General features: G+C 40.4%; 1 protein-coding gene across 2 annotated transcripts; it reads right to left on the bottom strand.

Annotated features, from left to right (window-relative positions):
• Window positions 1–6,495: 6,495 nt before the first annotated feature.
• Window positions 6,496–17,170, bottom strand: daxx (death domain associated protein). 2 transcript variants are annotated; one of them, XR_002665073.1, is made up of 12 exons: window positions 16,981–17,170; window positions 15,343–15,597; window positions 14,246–14,698; window positions 13,327–13,458; window positions 13,083–13,199; window positions 12,294–12,525; window positions 11,594–11,763; window positions 10,919–11,099; window positions 9,392–9,935; window positions 8,695–8,830; window positions 7,231–7,345; window positions 6,496–6,964 (listed from the first exon to the last, which is right to left on the bottom strand). XR_002665073.1 is itself a non-coding variant. In XM_022744190.1 (11 exons), the coding sequence occupies exons 2-11, from the start codon at window positions 15,577–15,579 to the stop codon at window positions 7,286–7,288; spliced, it is 2,262 nt and encodes a 753-aa protein (XP_022599911.1). In that variant the 5' UTR covers window positions 15,580–15,597; window positions 16,981–17,170; the 3' UTR covers window positions 6,985–7,285. The 2 variants fall into 2 exon arrangements, 1 of the variants encoding a protein (XP_022599911.1); XM_022744190.1 differs by lacking the exon at window positions 6,496–6,964 and having other exon boundaries at window positions 6,985–7,345.
• Window positions 17,171–17,623: the final 453 nt, after the last annotated feature.

Below are 17,623 nucleotides of genomic sequence, written 5' to 3'. Positions count from 1 at the left end.
CATAGAGATATACTGTAGGTCATCAGACCAGGAACAAATACTGACTTTAAATACTGATGCAGTCGCTGCCGTCTGAAGGAGTTCATGAGTTTGAAAGTTTCCCAGAACTGATCTTAACCCACGATGCACCTCTTCAAGAGGAGTGTCAGGGAGGTTGTGGGAAACCTGGTGATGGTAGATGGTTTTCTTATCTAAGCTATACAGAGTATAGTGTGTATACCTCCTCTGAATGGTAATTCAAGTCATGGACCCGATTGAAAAGAAGTAGCTGTTATTCACACAAACAAGTCACATGTTAGTTTTATTCTTTTTTACTGGACAGCGTTTTGTTACGTTTCATTTTCTTCTTTGTGTGGATTTTACTCGTCTTTAGATTCTAATGTTTTCCACTGGTGACGTTTTTCTTCCTGCAATAATTTTAGAAGCACGACTGAGTGACGGCGGTCCTGACCTCCCAGAAGCTTTTCAGTGTGGAGACACATTCAGTCTGTTTATCGGTGAAAGAGCGAAGCAGTGTTTCCTCTCTGTTCATATTTATCAGCAGTGGTTGTGGTTTCGGTCTCACGCCGGCCCTTGTTTTGGATGTGAAGGTGGTCGTGGTCCTGGTGGTTTGAAACAGAAGATAACGACGGGCTTGGTCTAAATACAGGTTTTCTTGCAAGTCCAGGTTGATAGATTGAGATTTTACTTTTGGAACTACCGGAAAAAAAAACTTTTATTCCTTGAAAAAAAACAAAAGTAAAAAACCGGACTCGTCAAACATCCTGAATATTACAATTTATAAATATCGTGAAACAGTGGTTAATTATTGTTGAGCCACTAACTGACTGTTGATGGACAGAAAGTTATTCAATGACAGTTTTGATGCTCTACAAATTAAATTGTGTAAATTTATGTAAATCTTTATTATTGATTATTTGACCGATCACAGAAAATAATATTCAAACAATATCGATGATGAATGAATGATCAGGGAAAGGGTAAGCTTAGGTTACTTTGCACTTTAGCTTTGCAGTGAGGCACATTTAAGGTGTCTATCTTCCAAACAGTATACAACCTGATCAAAATGAATGAATCAATAAAATAATCATTAAGTGAAACCCTGGTAATAGCAGCCATGTTTTACCACTGCTGAATAAATATTTGGGGACGGACTGCGGACACTGTTAGTGCCGATGTACTTGTGGGAGTTCAGGGGCTTGAAGTTCATCTTTGTTTAGTCACAATGAAACAAGATGTTAAACCTCAGAGAAACGTGACCTCATAGTTTCAAACATCATGTTCATGAGTTCTGTGCTGTATCTACATATACTGGGACTAGTTCTAACATAATATCAGGTCTGTGTGATGCATTTAGGGACCATACTGATCATGGACTGGTACAACTACTGAAAAGACACACTGACAGGGGTGATACACTACAGTTTCAATACTTTGCTGCCTTTGTTTTTCCATGAAAACACAGAATTGGTTTTGTTTGTGCACGATGTCGTGTTCGTCATCTCGTGTGTGTCGACGTGTTTGAGAGCGTGTTATTGCCAAATAGGTTCAGGTGCCTTCACCAGCACGTTGACCTGCTCATTCTCCACCTGCCTCTGTTTCTGTTCATCTTACAGCGGAAACAAAACATTCTTACAGTTCTTATACCAATCCGAAACAAACAGATTTTCTTGTGTTGTGACACCTTAAACAGTTAAACCATTATTATGTATTAGTGCACAAGTCGTATGTTAAACTGCAGGTTACCGTAACAAAAAAAAAACTGATGCTAAAAACACTTATTAAAGTTTAAACGTAGCCTGTCTTCTTCTTTATTTCTTGTTTTTGTTTCTGTCCTGATACAGAAAGTTACAGACTCATTAGAGAACTCATTGTTCACTTCCACCCAGTTGTAAAATGATCTCAACGAGATAAGATCCTCCACAAGGGGGCGCTCTTCAGTCAGGGTTAGCTATGCGCTCCTCCGTTTAGATATGTCTCTAGCACCGTCAGTTTATGTGAGATTTTTTTGCATCAGGAGACGACATTGTTCGTTAATGTTGACTTAAATCCTTAGAACATTAGTTTTAACAACGTGCTGTTCATCACACTTCACTTCAAGGGCCAGTGTGCAGGATTCAGGTGGATCCATCTATGATAAGGATTTGTTTTCACTAGTGTATAATCACCTGAAACTAAGAGTCGTTGTGTTATCTTAAGCTTAGAATAAGCCCTTCATTATCTGTATAGAGAGCAGGTTTCTACAGTAGCCCAGAGTGGACAAACCAAACACTGGGGGTGTTTTGTGTTTTTATGTCGCTTGAAGGCCACCGTAGCTTCTCCTACACGCTTGCAAAGGGAGGGGTGAGGGGAGAGGGGTACTCACTTGGTTGCAATCTGCAAACTCACCACTAGATGGCACTAAATCCTCCACACTGGTCCTTTAAATGTAAAACTTGATCCATTCACGTAATTCAATAGAATACAGTGAAATTCAAGAAAAACATGGTTTTATATAAGAGAAAAATATATTGTTATGTGTGATAAAGTAAATCCTTTTTTTTTTTTTCTGATCAGTATTTGCTCTCAAAGATGTGCGCCCCCTGTGGTCACAGCTGGTACTGTTATTAAGAGATTATGATCATATAAACCTGCAGCAGTGTGATGATAATGTGTTTATGAAGATTTGTAGTTATTGTTTCCGTTTTATATTTTTAACCTTTTAACCAAGTCAACTGTAGAAAATCCGTCAGTGTGCCTGTGTAGCTACAGCACAGGACAGTCATCACACCTGACCTCTTTAACCTTTGGTTTCCTGTAGAGATGTTTCACAGTCACAGTGAGATGCAGCAGAGCGACGCAGGGCCTGAATGTTTTACCTTCTGTGAAGGCGGCAGGTTCGGATATTTTTATATGCGGGTTTGGAGCTCGGTCTGAGTGAAAGGACTGTTGGCTTCTCTTCGTGCTCAGTGATCTGTGAAGTGTGACCTCCAGTGTTTCCTCTCTGACTCCGCTTGGGTTGGTGTTTGTGGGTAATTTTGCTTTCACATCTGTTCCTGTTTGTTTGCTTCACTGCTGAACTACAGAGGAAACACTGGAGGTTTATAAAGAGCAGAATGTGTGAGACAGGTGTCTAATGCTTTTCTTAGGTGTGGAGTAAAGTGTGCCGAAACTAAAGCTTTTAAACATGTATATGGAGAACTGTCACTGAGGGTGAATGTACATTTATCTCTATGTTTATACTCATCAACAAGAACTCATGAGGAGACAGACGGGTGTGTGTTCAGTGAAGCTCAGTCTGAAATGTGTGAATTCTCTTCCAGAGTCTTAGTGTGAGGACAGAATAATTTCTCCTTTTACATCCAGTGACTGAAGGAAGTAGAACTGGTCAATCAGACACTTATGTCAGATTTAACCTTCTTGTGCAAACTGCCCCGGGGGCATCTCAGTTCTCTTTGTGGCCCAAAGTAGAGTTTGATTTTTCATTTTCAGTTACAGTAACTTTATAATATGCAACTGCAAGAATTACAAGTTTATTACAATTATTTACGTAACCTCAACACCTGTTCTGTGCTGTTAATCTCATGTAAAATGCAAATAGAAAAACTACAAATCCCAAATCCCTGAATTTGTTATAGTTCCTCCCAAATTAGTGATTTGTTAAGATTTAAAAATTTGGTCTTCAGCCTCCTGACATTAAAATGTCTAAATCAGGAAGTAGATCTCGTCTTATATTTAATTTATGACACAAAATAAACAATATAAATCAAAAACCAAAGAGAGTTCACATTAGTATGAGTTTAAGGGCCGTAACCAGGCTCCTTGCTCTGACTCCAGGCTGTACACGTCTCATTCTGAATAAATGAGAATAATGTGTTTTTGTAATTTATTTGTTCTGTCTCCAGCAGCTCTGCAGCGTCACCAACACACTAACCTGTTTCTGACAATTAAAACCTGTTGTCTTTAGCACTGCGTCTTACTTCAGTGAGTGATAGAGGAGCTCCACATTAAGAGAGAGATGAAGAGGGAGGGATCAGCCTGAGGAACTCAAAGCTCAAAGCTGCTGCTGAAAACTAGACGGAGGTATTTTTATTATTTTTATACATTACATGTCTTCTGATTGACCAGTTGATTGTTGAACAGAAAACGACAGTTGTCAATGGACATTTTTATGTAAATCCTGAGTGGTACTAATAATGTAAGAAACTACATCAATATTCACCTCTGCCCTGTATCAGAAATAATGGATTAATAAATTATTTGGTGCAAATAACTGTCTGTTTTTGATCTCTTTTCAAGTCTCAAAACATATAAACATAAATACCCTGATGTTGAACATCTGTATACTGTATTAAATTTTATTATTTTACGCCGGCTACAGTAAGAGCCGGAGCCATATTGTTTTCAGGTTGTCTGTCCCTCCATCCCATTCTCATGGACACGATATCTCAGTAAGGCCTTGATGGAAATTTGACACAAAGTTTCACCAGGACTCAAGGATGAACTAATGAGATTTTGAGGGTCAAAGGTCAAGGTCAGTTACCTCACAAAACGCATTTTTGGCCATAATTCATTCACTAATTCTGACACAATTAAACTCAAATGTCCATAAGGATAAAATGAAGTGATGACATTTTATATCCAAAAGGTCAAAGGTCAACTTCACTGTGACATCATATGTGACATATTTCCTGTCACTTGACTGGTTGGTGGAGGGATACAACCACAAGGTTATTGCAGTTTTATTTTTTTCTTTAAATTATTTGTTTATTTATTTTATATCATTTTATTCATTGTTTTTCTTTAATAATTTCTGTCTTAACTCCCTTCTTCCTTTTATATTTGTCAAAGCACCTTCTGTTGCATCCTGTGTATGAAAAGTGCTATACAAAAAGTTTTATTATACATTTAGTCCGAGAACAGCAACACAGAGGCCGCACATAACAAAATGTATCATTTATTTTATCAAAACTGAAAAAGAAAAAAATTCACAGTGAATGATGGATCACTCCTCTGCATAAATGAGGCCTGACAGGACGTGGCTACGATCACTACATTCCAGGTCTACATTCTAGTAACTCTGAAAAGAGCGTTTACCCCAAAATATCACTTCACCTGTGACTATATTTAATAAACGAGCGGAAAAAACAAAAATGAGGATTGTTAAAGGATTAAAACAAAAAAAAGTTCCATCACCATCCTAGCGCTTTGTTTCATGAGGACCAGTCAGACAGCTCAGTCTGAATAATGAATGTGATGCACACTGGCCACAAAAAAAAGGTTCATTATTAAATTCTGGAGCTCTGAAGTGCAACACTGCATATAACAACAAATAGAAAAATGGAAGCAAACTTTATTCTAAATATGGCAGGGACGTCAAAATTTCAACTTTAATGGTTTAAATGTATCTGAATACCCGGTGAAAATTAAACATGAACAAACAAAACTGAAAAATAAAGATAAGTTGTAGGAAAGTGAATCATAGTGTGACAGAATAAAGCTGGGTTTCATTCTTTAAAAATTTCATTCACATTTTTACCTTTAAAGTCATTTCTCTTAACGGATCCTTTGTTTGGATTTGGTGGTGAATGGATGTAGTTGTCTGGGCCGGGCGGAGCTCATCAGTGTCACGGTGAGACTCATCTGAGATGCATTAAAGGAGATACTTGACTTGTTTTACTTTGAGATGAGTCAGTTTAAAGATGAGCCTTGGCAGTATTCTGTATTTTCCTTCCTGTCAACAAACCTCTGAGCTCACTGTTCCTACTGCAGACATACATCTTTAAATATTAGTCACAAATACAGTTTTATTTTTTACAAAAAAAAAAAAAAAAACCTAAAACAGTTTTTTTTTTTTTTTTAACAAAAAGGACTATTTTCAGTGGCTGATTAATCCACATTTGGTGCTCTAGTGAGTATTTGGGGGCACCAGAACGATGTATGTGGAACAAGTGAAATTACCACTGTGTGTTTTCATGGTAGTAAAGGACCAGTGCAACATTGTGGCTCATGGATGTGCTTTTAAAGGGTTTTGGACTCTATGGCTCAGAGGAATAAGATTTAACAGGGTTTGGAAACAGAGTTGAGTCAATTCAATAGTTTTTTTTGTGAGATTTGTTGAAAGGAAGAAGAATATAAAATATTGGCCTCATCCTTCAAACATTCAAACCAACAGCTCAGCCACATGTCTGAATGAAGAAAGCCATTTTGTTTATTTTAAACCTAAAAGTAGCAACATGTTTGAAGGGGAAACATAATTAAAAAATGTCACTGTTCTCCATTATCACTGCTGCGGTCCACACAGTACAAGCCGCCACATATCCCACTCACTCAAAACATCATAAATATCAACAGCAAGTAAAACAATGTCATCTCAAAATTCCTCTTAAACAGACGCCGCCTCCCTCTCCTCCATGGAAAAAATACCATTGAAATATAAAAATGTAAACAAACCGGCGGTGAGCTGTTGCAGCCCCCACCAGTCGAGTGTCTGTGAAAACAACCCCCCCCCCCTGTCTGGGTCAAATGTCCGACTGCACAGTTCATGTTTTCAGGCACTGGTTTCTTACCTAAAGCACACTAACTAAAGTTCAGGGTTCAAGTCAAGGGACAGTCTTCCCGAAGGAAGTGATTTTAGCTCTGTGTTCAGAGCAGAAGAAAAAAAAAAAACAAAAACTCATTTCAATGCTGCCACCAACTGGTACCACAGAGGTGTTAGAAGTGTTGCACTGAGAGGCGGGAAACACGAGTTTGACTGCATGCATCATCCAAAAGATTCAGATGACGTCTCTGCTGCCGAGACAGCCGAGGTCGACACCAGCTGATGTTTCACACAGAAAATGAAAACTGTATTCTCTGGTGCACGCACAAGCACCACCAGCAGCAGCAGCAGCAGCAGCAGCAGCAGCAGAAGAAGAAGAAGAAGAGGCCGTTTCCCAGAACTTTGGTTCTTCCCAAAAAACACGTCCTGTTCACGTTGGCGTTCCTGTAAATGTTAGGTTTAAATTATTTCATTTATAAAAACATATTTCTTGGCTTTTGTTTGGTAATCAACTGACATGAGATACTAGATTCAGAGTTCTCCCCGTCTTCCACAGATTTCAGTGGCTGTTGTGCATTTTGTAAAAACAACTTGTTTCTGACCGTTTCCATCTCATTTTTAAATCGGCACTTTCACTTTCCCTCCTCTTACGCGCCAACAGACGAGGACGGAAAACGCTGGAAAAAAAGGTCGATTCAGGAGGTCAGTACCAAGATACAGGTGAGCAGTGGAAGATTCCCCCAGTGGGAGGTCAGAGGTGAAAGGTCATTCTGAGTCTGACAAGACGATGATCTCATCCGGGTCGCACTGGGTCGCCACGTTGACCTGGAAACCCAAACAGTGGCACAGTTAGGAAACGCTCGCCCAACAAATGACAATTTATCACCAATTATATTGAATATTAAACAGATGGAAACTGGATGAAAAATCTGATTCAACGTTTACGAGGATAATGTTGATGATTTTAATGATTTGAGGGAGTCAGGAGCAGCATCAGCTGGTTAGCATTTAAATCCTCTGAAGAGCTAGAAACTCCAGGAACACATGGAGCATAAGGAAGAATTTTATTTTAAGACCAACATGTTTCTGCTTGTGGCCTTCATCACTTTCCCGTCCTGGAAGAATCTTCTGAGCTGTTCCTGCTGTAAGACGAGCTTGTTTACTGTAAACTGATAACTCGAAGATCAACTTGTAGCAGGAGACACAGTTTTTTTTTCCTCCTCTTTGCAGATTTTTTTTTAACCAAAAGATATACAGTACATTTTTCAAACAATTATTGATTGACATAGATATAATATGAAAATGTACCTGAGGAAAATTACAATGAATAATATAGTTTATGTGCATTGTAAAACTAAGAGTGAGCTAGGGATGCCGATTGATGCCGCCGATCATTATTGGTGGATTTTCATTAACAATACGTGATAGGCAGATCAGCATTAATGCTGCTAGCCAACGATCAGCTGTGGTTAATACTCTGGTGTCTGCCTGCGGCTGAGAGAAGCACTGTGTGCTGGGTAGTGTAGTCCCACCTCCCACCCTGTTCACTGAGCCGGCGTGCGACGGGCCACTAAACAAAACAACATGTCGGCTGTGTGGAACTTTTACAAAGTGCGTGAGACTGATACAGCATCTGAAATGCATGACAAAGATGATCGGTATCGGCCGATCTCACTCACTGATGATCTGTATCGGCGGGAAAAAATGTGATCGTGGCATCCTTAGACCGAACGCTACTGAACCTCCGTCACGCTCACAGATTTTCTATGATAACCTGATACTTAATGTATCTTTCTTTACAAAGTAGATAATAAAACTGCATCATAATCCATGATATCCACTGACTCAAAGTTACTCTATTATGTTTTTTATGAATGACAAATTGAGTGTTTTTACATGGACATGAGAATCCCAGTCTTGACAAACCCATTCAAGCTAGTTGAAGTACTCAGGACACTGTAGCCTGTACACATCTTATCCAGGTTCCTGACGACTACCTGCACAGTCACAATACCCTTTCATACAGAGATCCCACTGTACAGAGGAGCCGTCATTATGCCGCCTTCGCTTATTTACACTGAAACAAACTATCCGGCCTTCTGCCGCCTCAGTGTTTGATTTTAAACATGTTTATACCTTTTATACCAGTATTTACCCAGTATACAGGGATATACCTTGTTTTTCTTGGGAGGCGGCGTTGACTGCGAGCTGCTGACCAGGTCCTGGGTGGGAGTGTCTGCTCGGCTGGACTCGGCCTGATGTGGAGAGTTGCAGCTGAAAACGCCCATGTCCAGAGGGATCTCTACCTCACTGAGGAGAGGAGCAGCAGGAGCAGGGATGGGGAGTTTATTGTCAAGCAAACATGAGTGTGTTTGGTAGTTCACCGATGGAATAAATCTGAAGTTAAAATTTGCCATCATCATTTTATTATCTGATCTTTTAATACAAGACTAGGCTAAATCCTGAATTAATTCAAACTATATCTGAGCAAGTTTGAGTTCATCCTGTTTAAAAGACAAACAGGTTTATTTCCTCCCATCAGGAAACCAGACCTGTGCTTTCTGATTCTGCAACAGCTGCATCAAATTCTTGTTTCCTGATTTCCTCCATTCTACAGCATCATATCCAGGTTAATGTTGTAATATATAAGTCTCATTTTAACAGTTCCTACAATATAAAAATCCCTAATACTCATAAGCTCCTGTTTAATGTTTCTTGTTGTGTCAAACATTTGAAACTCAAAATGTTTCAAACCAATCCACCAATAAAAAGAGAAATAAATGAACATTCACCTGTGTAACTAACACTACCATCACGATGTCTAACAGATATATAATCTGACGGATTAGACTGAACGAAGCCTCACAGTACCTGTCCTGGGTGATTGCGTGCTTCACATTTTGGGAGTTCTCTGATGTTTTCTCCTCCCTCTTCCTCTTGCGGCTCCTCGTAGCTTTGGGGCTCGGCGGTGGCGACGTGCCAGTGGTGGTCTGAGTGTCACATTTTTTTAAGATCACTGCTGGTGGCAGGGGTAACGACACCCCATTGGTTGAGGCTGGGGAGACGTCTCCAGGGTCCTTGGTGGTGCTTACCAACACCAATGACACATGATTGGAGGAATCCACAGGCTCCTCTGACCCTGCAAGGTCACCATTAGACAACGGCCTGTCGTCATCAGTCTGCATGGGCTCCGATTGGCTGGGGCTGTCTCTCGGGGAGGGGATGTCCGACAGAGAGATTTGGGACTTGCTGTCATCAGAAAGAGGACTGATTCCACTTGTGACTGGCTCTTCTTCCTCATCTTTAACGCTTCCCAACATCTCGTCTGTCTGATCCTCCTTGTTGGCGCCATCCACCGTTTGCTCCGCCTCGTTACCGTTCTCTTCCCCGTTCTCTTCCCCGTTCTCATCATCGTCTACAGAAAAAGGAAAATTAAAGCGATGAAGTCATGTCTCGCTGTGTCTGATCAGTCATTGAACATCAACCTTTAAACTGACTTTAAATGGATGCAGTGTACTGGGTAAAACACGTCCAGCTGGTAATCATCTACAGCCCTGCGTCTTGAGTTTTAAACATCAGCACCCGACTGTGACCGACTGGGCTCTTTGTTCATCTTTATAAAAAATGCGGGATGTTTCTTTTTTTTCTCTCCAACACTGTGAAATACTACTCTGATTAATTACTGTGAACATTACATGAGATAAATCAACGACCTGCTGAGCCGCGTCAGACAGATCCTGAATGATCATCTTGTGATCATTGTCGTTACTACGTGACGGTTTCGGCGGCTGCCTCTCTTGTTAAATGTGTGGCCTCTGCTGTGTGATGTAACAGCTCTCCAATATACACACACCATCTTTATTGTTACTTCACGTGGAGGTTTGAGCTTTACAGTCCAACATTACGTCTGCACAGAGTTTGACACATGACGACTCTTCAGATTCGTCTGCTGAAGGCGGGAAGTATTCTCTGTGCTATTTCAGTCACTGTTTCAAGCTTGTTGAACATGTGAATGAGAACAGTTTTATTGTGAATTCAGCTGCATTAAAAATACTGAATATGTGAGCGCAGAGAGGAGGAGAGAAGCAAACATAAAACCGACTGACACCAGGCGGGATGTAAATACGACGCGATGATGTCACAATGTCTCATTACTGCATTACATCATTGAGCGGCTTTTCTGGCAGGTTCCGTTCAAAGACGTTTACAGCAGCCCCACAACGGTTTTCAACAGTGACATCACTTCATCACCGACTGTGCGTGGCTTCAGTCATATACTCGGGTTTGACCTAGTCTTGTTCAGCAGCGGCAGGAAAACCAGCGTCGGATTTTTCATTAAAACTTTTGAATTTTCAAAATAAGAAAAAAAAAAGTGTGAATTAACATCTGTGCTCTGACCTGGTCCACCCTGCTGCGTGCTGGCCTGGATCTCCTCCTCTATGTCTGGATCTGATGATTCATCTTCTTCTTCATCATCATCTTCCTCCTCCTCCTCCTCCTCTTCCGCCTCAATTTCTTCATCCTCCTCTGCCACTCCATTCACCTCTTTCGTTCTTTCTTCCTTTTCAGATTTGTTGCCCTGAAAACAAGATGTGTGAGCGTCAGTCAGGACCAGATGACGGTAGAGGGGAGGGAGGAAAAAAAACAAACAGGAACTAAATAAAACTAAAAAAAGAAATGTAGTGTTGGTCCCATAAATTAAAATCAAAACAAAGTTAAAACAAAGTTATGCAACGTTTCAATTTCCCGTTTTCGAGGATGGACCTGAACGCCTCAAAGCTTTTTTTTTGGTTTATATTATTATTACTATTGTTACATATGCATTACTACTCATTACCATGCATTCTAAATAGCCAATAAAATATGAGATAATCATCCAGGTTTTTCATTATATTTCAACATGAATTAAGAACTTTTATTCCTCGTCAATGAAGCAGCACTAGTATCCAGAACAATCCTACTGTTCTCCCACCCCATCAGCAGTGACTTTGTTGTTGCTGCTCAGAGAAAGGCACTAGTGTTTTATAAGTTTTACGCCTGATCATTTTCCCCCTTTCCCAGATGTCGTCATACCTCTTTCTTCTTGCCGTCTTTCTCCAGTCGTTTGCTCCTCTCCTGCTCCTCTGTGTCCTCTTGTTTCACAGCGTACTTGGTGATGACCTCCTCCAGGCGGGTTAGAGCCACTTCTCTGTTCGTCCGCAGCTTCCTCTGCAGTGAGGGGTCTGACAGAGCTGGGTCTTGTGCTTTACAGGGTGACGGTGGAAAGAGGAGAGAGACAAGAGCAAGTGTGTCAACAGTGTTGGGAATGAAGGGATCGAGGGCGACAGAGAGAGAAAGAAAGTCGACAGAATGAAAAACAAAAAACTTTCCATGTACCAGTGGTGCCTGCAGTAGGCTTTCAGCAAGTAACATCACTACATTTTAGAGTTTAACAGGTACATGCTACGTAGCTTTTGAGCCTTCTAAATAGAGCCCGACTGATATTACATTTTTGGCCGATGCTGATATTAGGGAGTTAAAAAAAAATAAAAAAAATATATATATATATGTATGCATATACACATTTCACTTGAATGAAAACAAAGGATCAAATATTCATAAAATGCTGCCTATATAACTTGACCCGAGCATTTCCACTGCATTATTGCTTCTTAATAAAAGTATTCATATCAGCGCACATCGGAGAATATATGCGCTGCTACTGATATATCTGTGATAGGTCAATATGGGCCGATAAAATCGGTCGGGCTCTACACTGTGCACAAAGCCTCACCAGGTCTGTAGTGGTCGGTGAGATGCGAACCAAAGTTGTACACGAGGTCCAGGTGACGTCTATTCTGGATGCAGCTCCCGGTCTCTCTGAAGGCGTCCTGGGCCATCTGCCTCAGCTGCTTTCTGCTCAAGCACAGGTTGTGGCGTTCGTTGGCGCGCAGCACCTGCTGGAGGATGTCTTGGTAATCCGGAGGGTTCCTCTGTGCCTCGGGACTGTTTATGAAACGCTCGATCTGATATGAGGGGAGAAAAAAAAGAAAGTACTATCAAGTGTAACCACAGTCCATACCCCAACCCTGACATGTGATGCACACATACTGTGCATCTTTGGTTTGTTTTGTCCTGTAACTTTGCTTCTGCAGAATGTTTTTTTGTTTTGTTTTGTTTTAGAGAAATAAACTACTACGACTGATTGTACTAGGACGTCCCAGTCCTCCATCACTGGGCATCTGCTGATTCTGAGTCAGATCCAACACATTGGATTTTTAGGTATCTTATATTTACTTAAATGTTTTGTAGCTGACACTTTGAAATAACAGCTGTTGACTGCTGAGTTTGGCACACCTTGTTTTTCACTTGAAAATTTTACATTTAAGATCCAATCTGTCAGATGGTCAGGTGTTATTTCCTGTTTTCTGGAGAGTCCGCCCATGTAAAAATCAATACTCTGATGAGCTCAAAATATGCGAGAGGGTCAGAGGTCATTACTAATGTATACGATTAAATAACACAGTTTCTTGTTTTCCAGGACGCTTAAAAATGTGTTTAAACCAACAAAACGCCAGCTCACCCTTCTGTTGATCTCAGGATACCGAGTGCTTTTGTAGGGGATCCTCTGCTCAATGACTCGGCCCGTCAGTGTGCCGCAGTCCTTCAGCTCACACAGCTTTTCATAAATTTTCATCATCTGGAAGAGAAGAAAGGGTGAGAGCAAAGTCCGACTAGCTGTCACATCACCTATTTTTTTTTTTTCATAGCTTTAATTTGTAACTGAAGCGCCGTTCATCCAACGCCACCTCAAACCCCCGTCTGACCTTGCGTTTGAGCTTGTGCTCCTGGATGTATAAAGAGTCCTCAGCTCCCAGGTCGTCTAAACTCAGCTCAGTCTGCTGCAGGCGGCAGATCTCATCGTTGTACACCTTCAGGAGGTTCTCCAGGTACGCTATCTGAGAGGAATGGAGAACAGACTGAGACTTCTGATCACAGGTTTGAGTTGTCTGTGTTTATTTCCACAAGTCGTATCTCGAGGATGAAAGGAAAACGAAGGGAGCAGAAAAAAAAAAACACTTGTGTTTCAGTGTGTATGGAGACATGAAACACATTCTCATTGGTCAGTTTTCATAAGAGAATTAGTTGTGATTGATTGATTGATTGATGGTTTCTAGGCAACAACTTCTGCACACACAGGTTTAGCTCAGGTCTGCAGCATGGGAACCTACAGTAGTGAGCTACAGTGTGTCACACCTGTGACTTCAGAGGGAGAAGGATCTCCTGCAAATGTTGATGCTGACGATAACACAGCAGCGAGGTGCTAAATATCATGACAGTATTTAAAGAAAAAACAAACACATTAACATCTAATTAGAAAGCCTTAAGGTGGCCTTTAAAAACCAAGATGCTTAGAAAAACATAATCACATCCAACTAACTGCACAGTGAAATGAATTTAGAAATCATTTAACTTTTAACTGTATTCACTAAATCAGCTTTATTAATGGTTATTTATTGATTGCCTTTATTAATGCTCTTTTATCATTCATATTTATTTCCTCTTTTTCTCTCCACTGTGATTTTATTCTCTGTTCTTTATTTATGAAAAAGATTTAATTGAAGCAATTTCTGAAAAGTGCCACAAAAATATCACTTCTAATTATCATAATCAGCAGCTGAATATTTCCTGATCATTAACAGACAAAAAAAATACCAGTCACACCTCCGGGTGTTTAACACTAACCTGTTTCCTGGATGCCCTCTTTGCAATTCTCTCCGCTTCTTGTTCCTCCCGCTTATTGTCCTCCCGCAGCCCTGAGGTGGAAGGTTGCTCATCTCCAGCAGCCGGTTTCCCCCCGTCCTCCGCCTCATCCGTCTTACCTTTAGTCTTCTCTTTACTTTTGAGGACAACAGAGGTAGATTGGAGATCATTTGATGATGAGGTAGAAGGTCCAGATTCAACCTTGGTGAGGATCTGCCTCTTCTTGGCAGTATGCTGCCTGAGTACCGTGCACAGCTCATTGATGTACACAAATGTTTTCGAGCGGTTGGCCTGAGCGCGAGTCAGACATCGTCCCAGGGTGTTCCTGAACTCCACGGATGACAGGTAGTCGGGCGAGGCCTTGGCATGTTTTGCTTGTAGGAAGGTCAAGACCTCGGGGCAGTCCTGCGTGACAGCCGAGCAGTGCTCCACAAACTGGAGGGAAGCAGAAAAGAAACCAAGAAGGGTGAGAAGACGAGATGACACGAGGAAAGAGGAAGGACAAAGGCAGGGGGAGGCAAAAAATATATATCAATAAATAAATAATAATAACGGCACATACAGGAACAGCACATTGTGATTTAGGTTTTTCCAGTTCACATCCTGTTTCAATCTATTGTTAACATAATTACAACTCTCTGGTATTGTGACTTTGTCTATAGTTAAGACGGTTGTTTGCACATCAACAAAAACTTCAGCGTGTCAGATGCTGGGTACAATCATCCAATAGCGCAATAAAAAGTAGATTTAGCAGTATTAGCACGCTGGAATAGCCTTCACACTGATTGGTAAAATGTCAACAATAACGCCGTTTCCAGAAGAAAGCTTTTAATTCCACCATGTATATTCATTTTCATTTTATAAAATGTCACTAATGTAACCAGGGTGAGAAATGAACACAGCTACCAATGTATTCATTTAAGCAAGTAACCAACTATCATTTGGAGATCCTAAGTGATGTGGATGGTTTGTAGAAAAGTAATGTAAGATGGTGAATACTGGAAAAGACGAGGAACTTTGGCCAATGGAAAAAAAACAAAAACAAAACAGTCCTTTTGTGCCTCTTAAAGTAAGCGTACCTCAGTGAACAACCTCTCATTCTCTGCCTGGAGAACATGGGTTTGCTTCTTCGCTGAGGCAAAGGGTGACTGGGTAATGTGGGTGGGGGCCGGCTGCGGCAATTTGAGTGAGGACACATTTTTGGCGTGATGCTCAGAGGACGAGGTGGAGGCAGCGCGGGAGGGTTGAGGAATCTCCTCGTCGTCATCATCAAGGACTATGATCTTATCCGCCATCGAGGCGGGAGCCACCGCCATACAAAATGTAGGTTGTTTCTGCTTTTTCGGAAAATACAAACAGTGAGAATACATCAGAAAGCATCAGACAGTTGCAACCATGAGATCAGGCAAACAATATGAACGCTCTAGTGACTCAGTGGAAATATATGATGAGAAACTGTGGTGGGAGCAATAACAACTTTGATTACTCCAAGCTGGGTTACGGACGCTGACATTAAAATTCCCTTTTCAGCACTCTAATGTGAATGAAATTAACAGAGCTGCAGCGATTACTTAATTAATCAATCAGTCCAGATTAACCAACAATTATGGATGATAACTGAATAATTGTTTTAGTCATTCTTTAACAACAAAAGCAACAAATGTTTTGATTTCAGCTTCTGAAATGTGAATATTTGATGTTTGTATTTGTCATATATGATGGTAAACTATCATTGACAAAGCAAAACATTTAAACACTGAGGAAATTTTTCATTATTTTCTGACATTTTACAGAAAAAAACAATGAATTGAAGATAGAACTGATAGTAGAACCACCTGTTAGTTGCAGCCCTAAGAATTAAATACTTTTCTGTCACGCTGATCAGATCTTGTAAACAGTGTTGAACTCTGAAGGATAGGGCTGGGTATGGTTTTTAATTTTTCATCACTAAACACGATACATGTTTCTACTGATGTCAAGATAATAAGTTTATTTGATACTTTAGAGCCTGTTACTCATTTCACACATTCAGTGTTTATGTGTTACAGAAATCATCAGTCGTATAGAGTATAAACAGAAACAAAAATCATTTGACATAAATGTAGCAGTTAATCTATTAATCAATTGACATTAAAAAAAATAACATACAGTAATTTTTATAACTTATTTCTCATTTTCATGTTTTTTCAAGCAACAATGTCCAAGCTTTTCAAAATAGAAGATATGATAGTTAACTGAATATTTGGGGGGAGGTGGACTGATGCTCTGACAAAACAAGCAGTTTAAAGACACTAGCTAGGGCTCTGGGAACCTGTAACTGGCATTTTCACTTTTCTACTTCATGTTAAAGACCAAATGTTTGTAGAGAAAGTAGTACATCAGAGTGCCCTCCTGTATCTGGGTCCCATTCCCCTAACAAACACCCCGACACTAACGAAGAGAAACACGGCCACATGCTTGTGAATTCAGCCATGATGCTCTAACACTGTTGCTTCAATCAAGACCGAGCAAATGAGCTTTTTAACATCAGAATGATGTTGTGTATATCATGAGAAGCGAAACCAACAGGAGCGTCTGCCTGTAAGTGAAACTAAACAGTGGAGTGATCGAGCTCGATGACAGTACGTAACAGAACAGACGGAAATTCAAACAAAAGCAGTCTTAAAGAAAGAATTGTTTCCACCGCCACGAGTCGTGACATACTCACACATACTCACCTGTTGTTTAAGAGCAGTTTAACTTGACAACAAAGGAGGATGAAGCTCCGCTACAATGCATCGTTAAATACTGTGTTAAGAGCTAACATTAGCATTAGGCAGCTAGTTAGCGCTGGGACTTTGCTAAGTAAGAAAATAACGAACCAGTAGAAAAGTTCGCATGCTGTTTTTTACTTACGTAACTAATTGATTGGACTAATAAATCCGAGATACTCTTAAAAGTGTGTTCTAAATCCCGCGGACTTTCTGTTTACCAAAACAATGCTCATCAACTTGGCTATGCTGTCGACTCGGGATCGTAAATGTACCCGCTAAAGTCCTATCAACAACAATGCCTCTGATTGGTTGATAGTCAGTAATGTTGACAGCCATTGGATGACTTGATCCGGTTGAGAACCACTGATACATGTGTGATGCGTTCAAGTCAACGGTAAATTCGTAAACTTCTGAGTGGATCCGTCCGAGTTCTCATGATCATCATGATATCAAAAACCAATTATCAACTTTTCCAAATTAAAATGTCTAAAATGACTAGACCTATGTTATATATATTTTTGAGTTATCTACTTACATTACCACCCAAATGGGAAATGCATACATTGTAACTAGTCGACCATGTAGCCTACTGCTTTATTGTAGGATA

Source organism: Seriola dumerili, unplaced genomic scaffold (genome assembly GCF_002260705.1).
Source record: "Seriola dumerili isolate Sdu_G_001 unplaced genomic scaffold, Sdu_1.0 BDQW01000078.1, whole genome shotgun sequence".
In the NCBI taxonomy this organism is placed as follows: Eukaryota; Metazoa; Chordata; class Actinopteri; order Carangiformes; family Carangidae; genus Seriola; species Seriola dumerili.
This window is presented reverse-complemented; position numbering and strand designations above follow the sequence as displayed.

What these genes read in the sequence shown, in the direction of transcription:
- daxx (XM_022744190.1), bottom strand. Translation starts at nt 15,579, where the DNA reads ATGGCGGTGGCTCCCGCCTCGATGGCGGATAAGATCATAGTCCTTGAT. An exon ending in AGAGGGCATCCAGGAAACAG is followed by an intron (nt 13,459 to 14,245) that starts GTTAGTGTTAAA and finishes CATTCCTCTCAG; the next exon opens with ATAGCGTACCTGGAGAACCT. An exon ending in CACGCAATCACCCAGGACAG is followed by an intron (nt 8,831 to 9,391) that starts GTACTGTGAGGC and finishes TCCTCTCCTCAG; the next exon opens with TGAGGTAGAGATCCCTCTGG.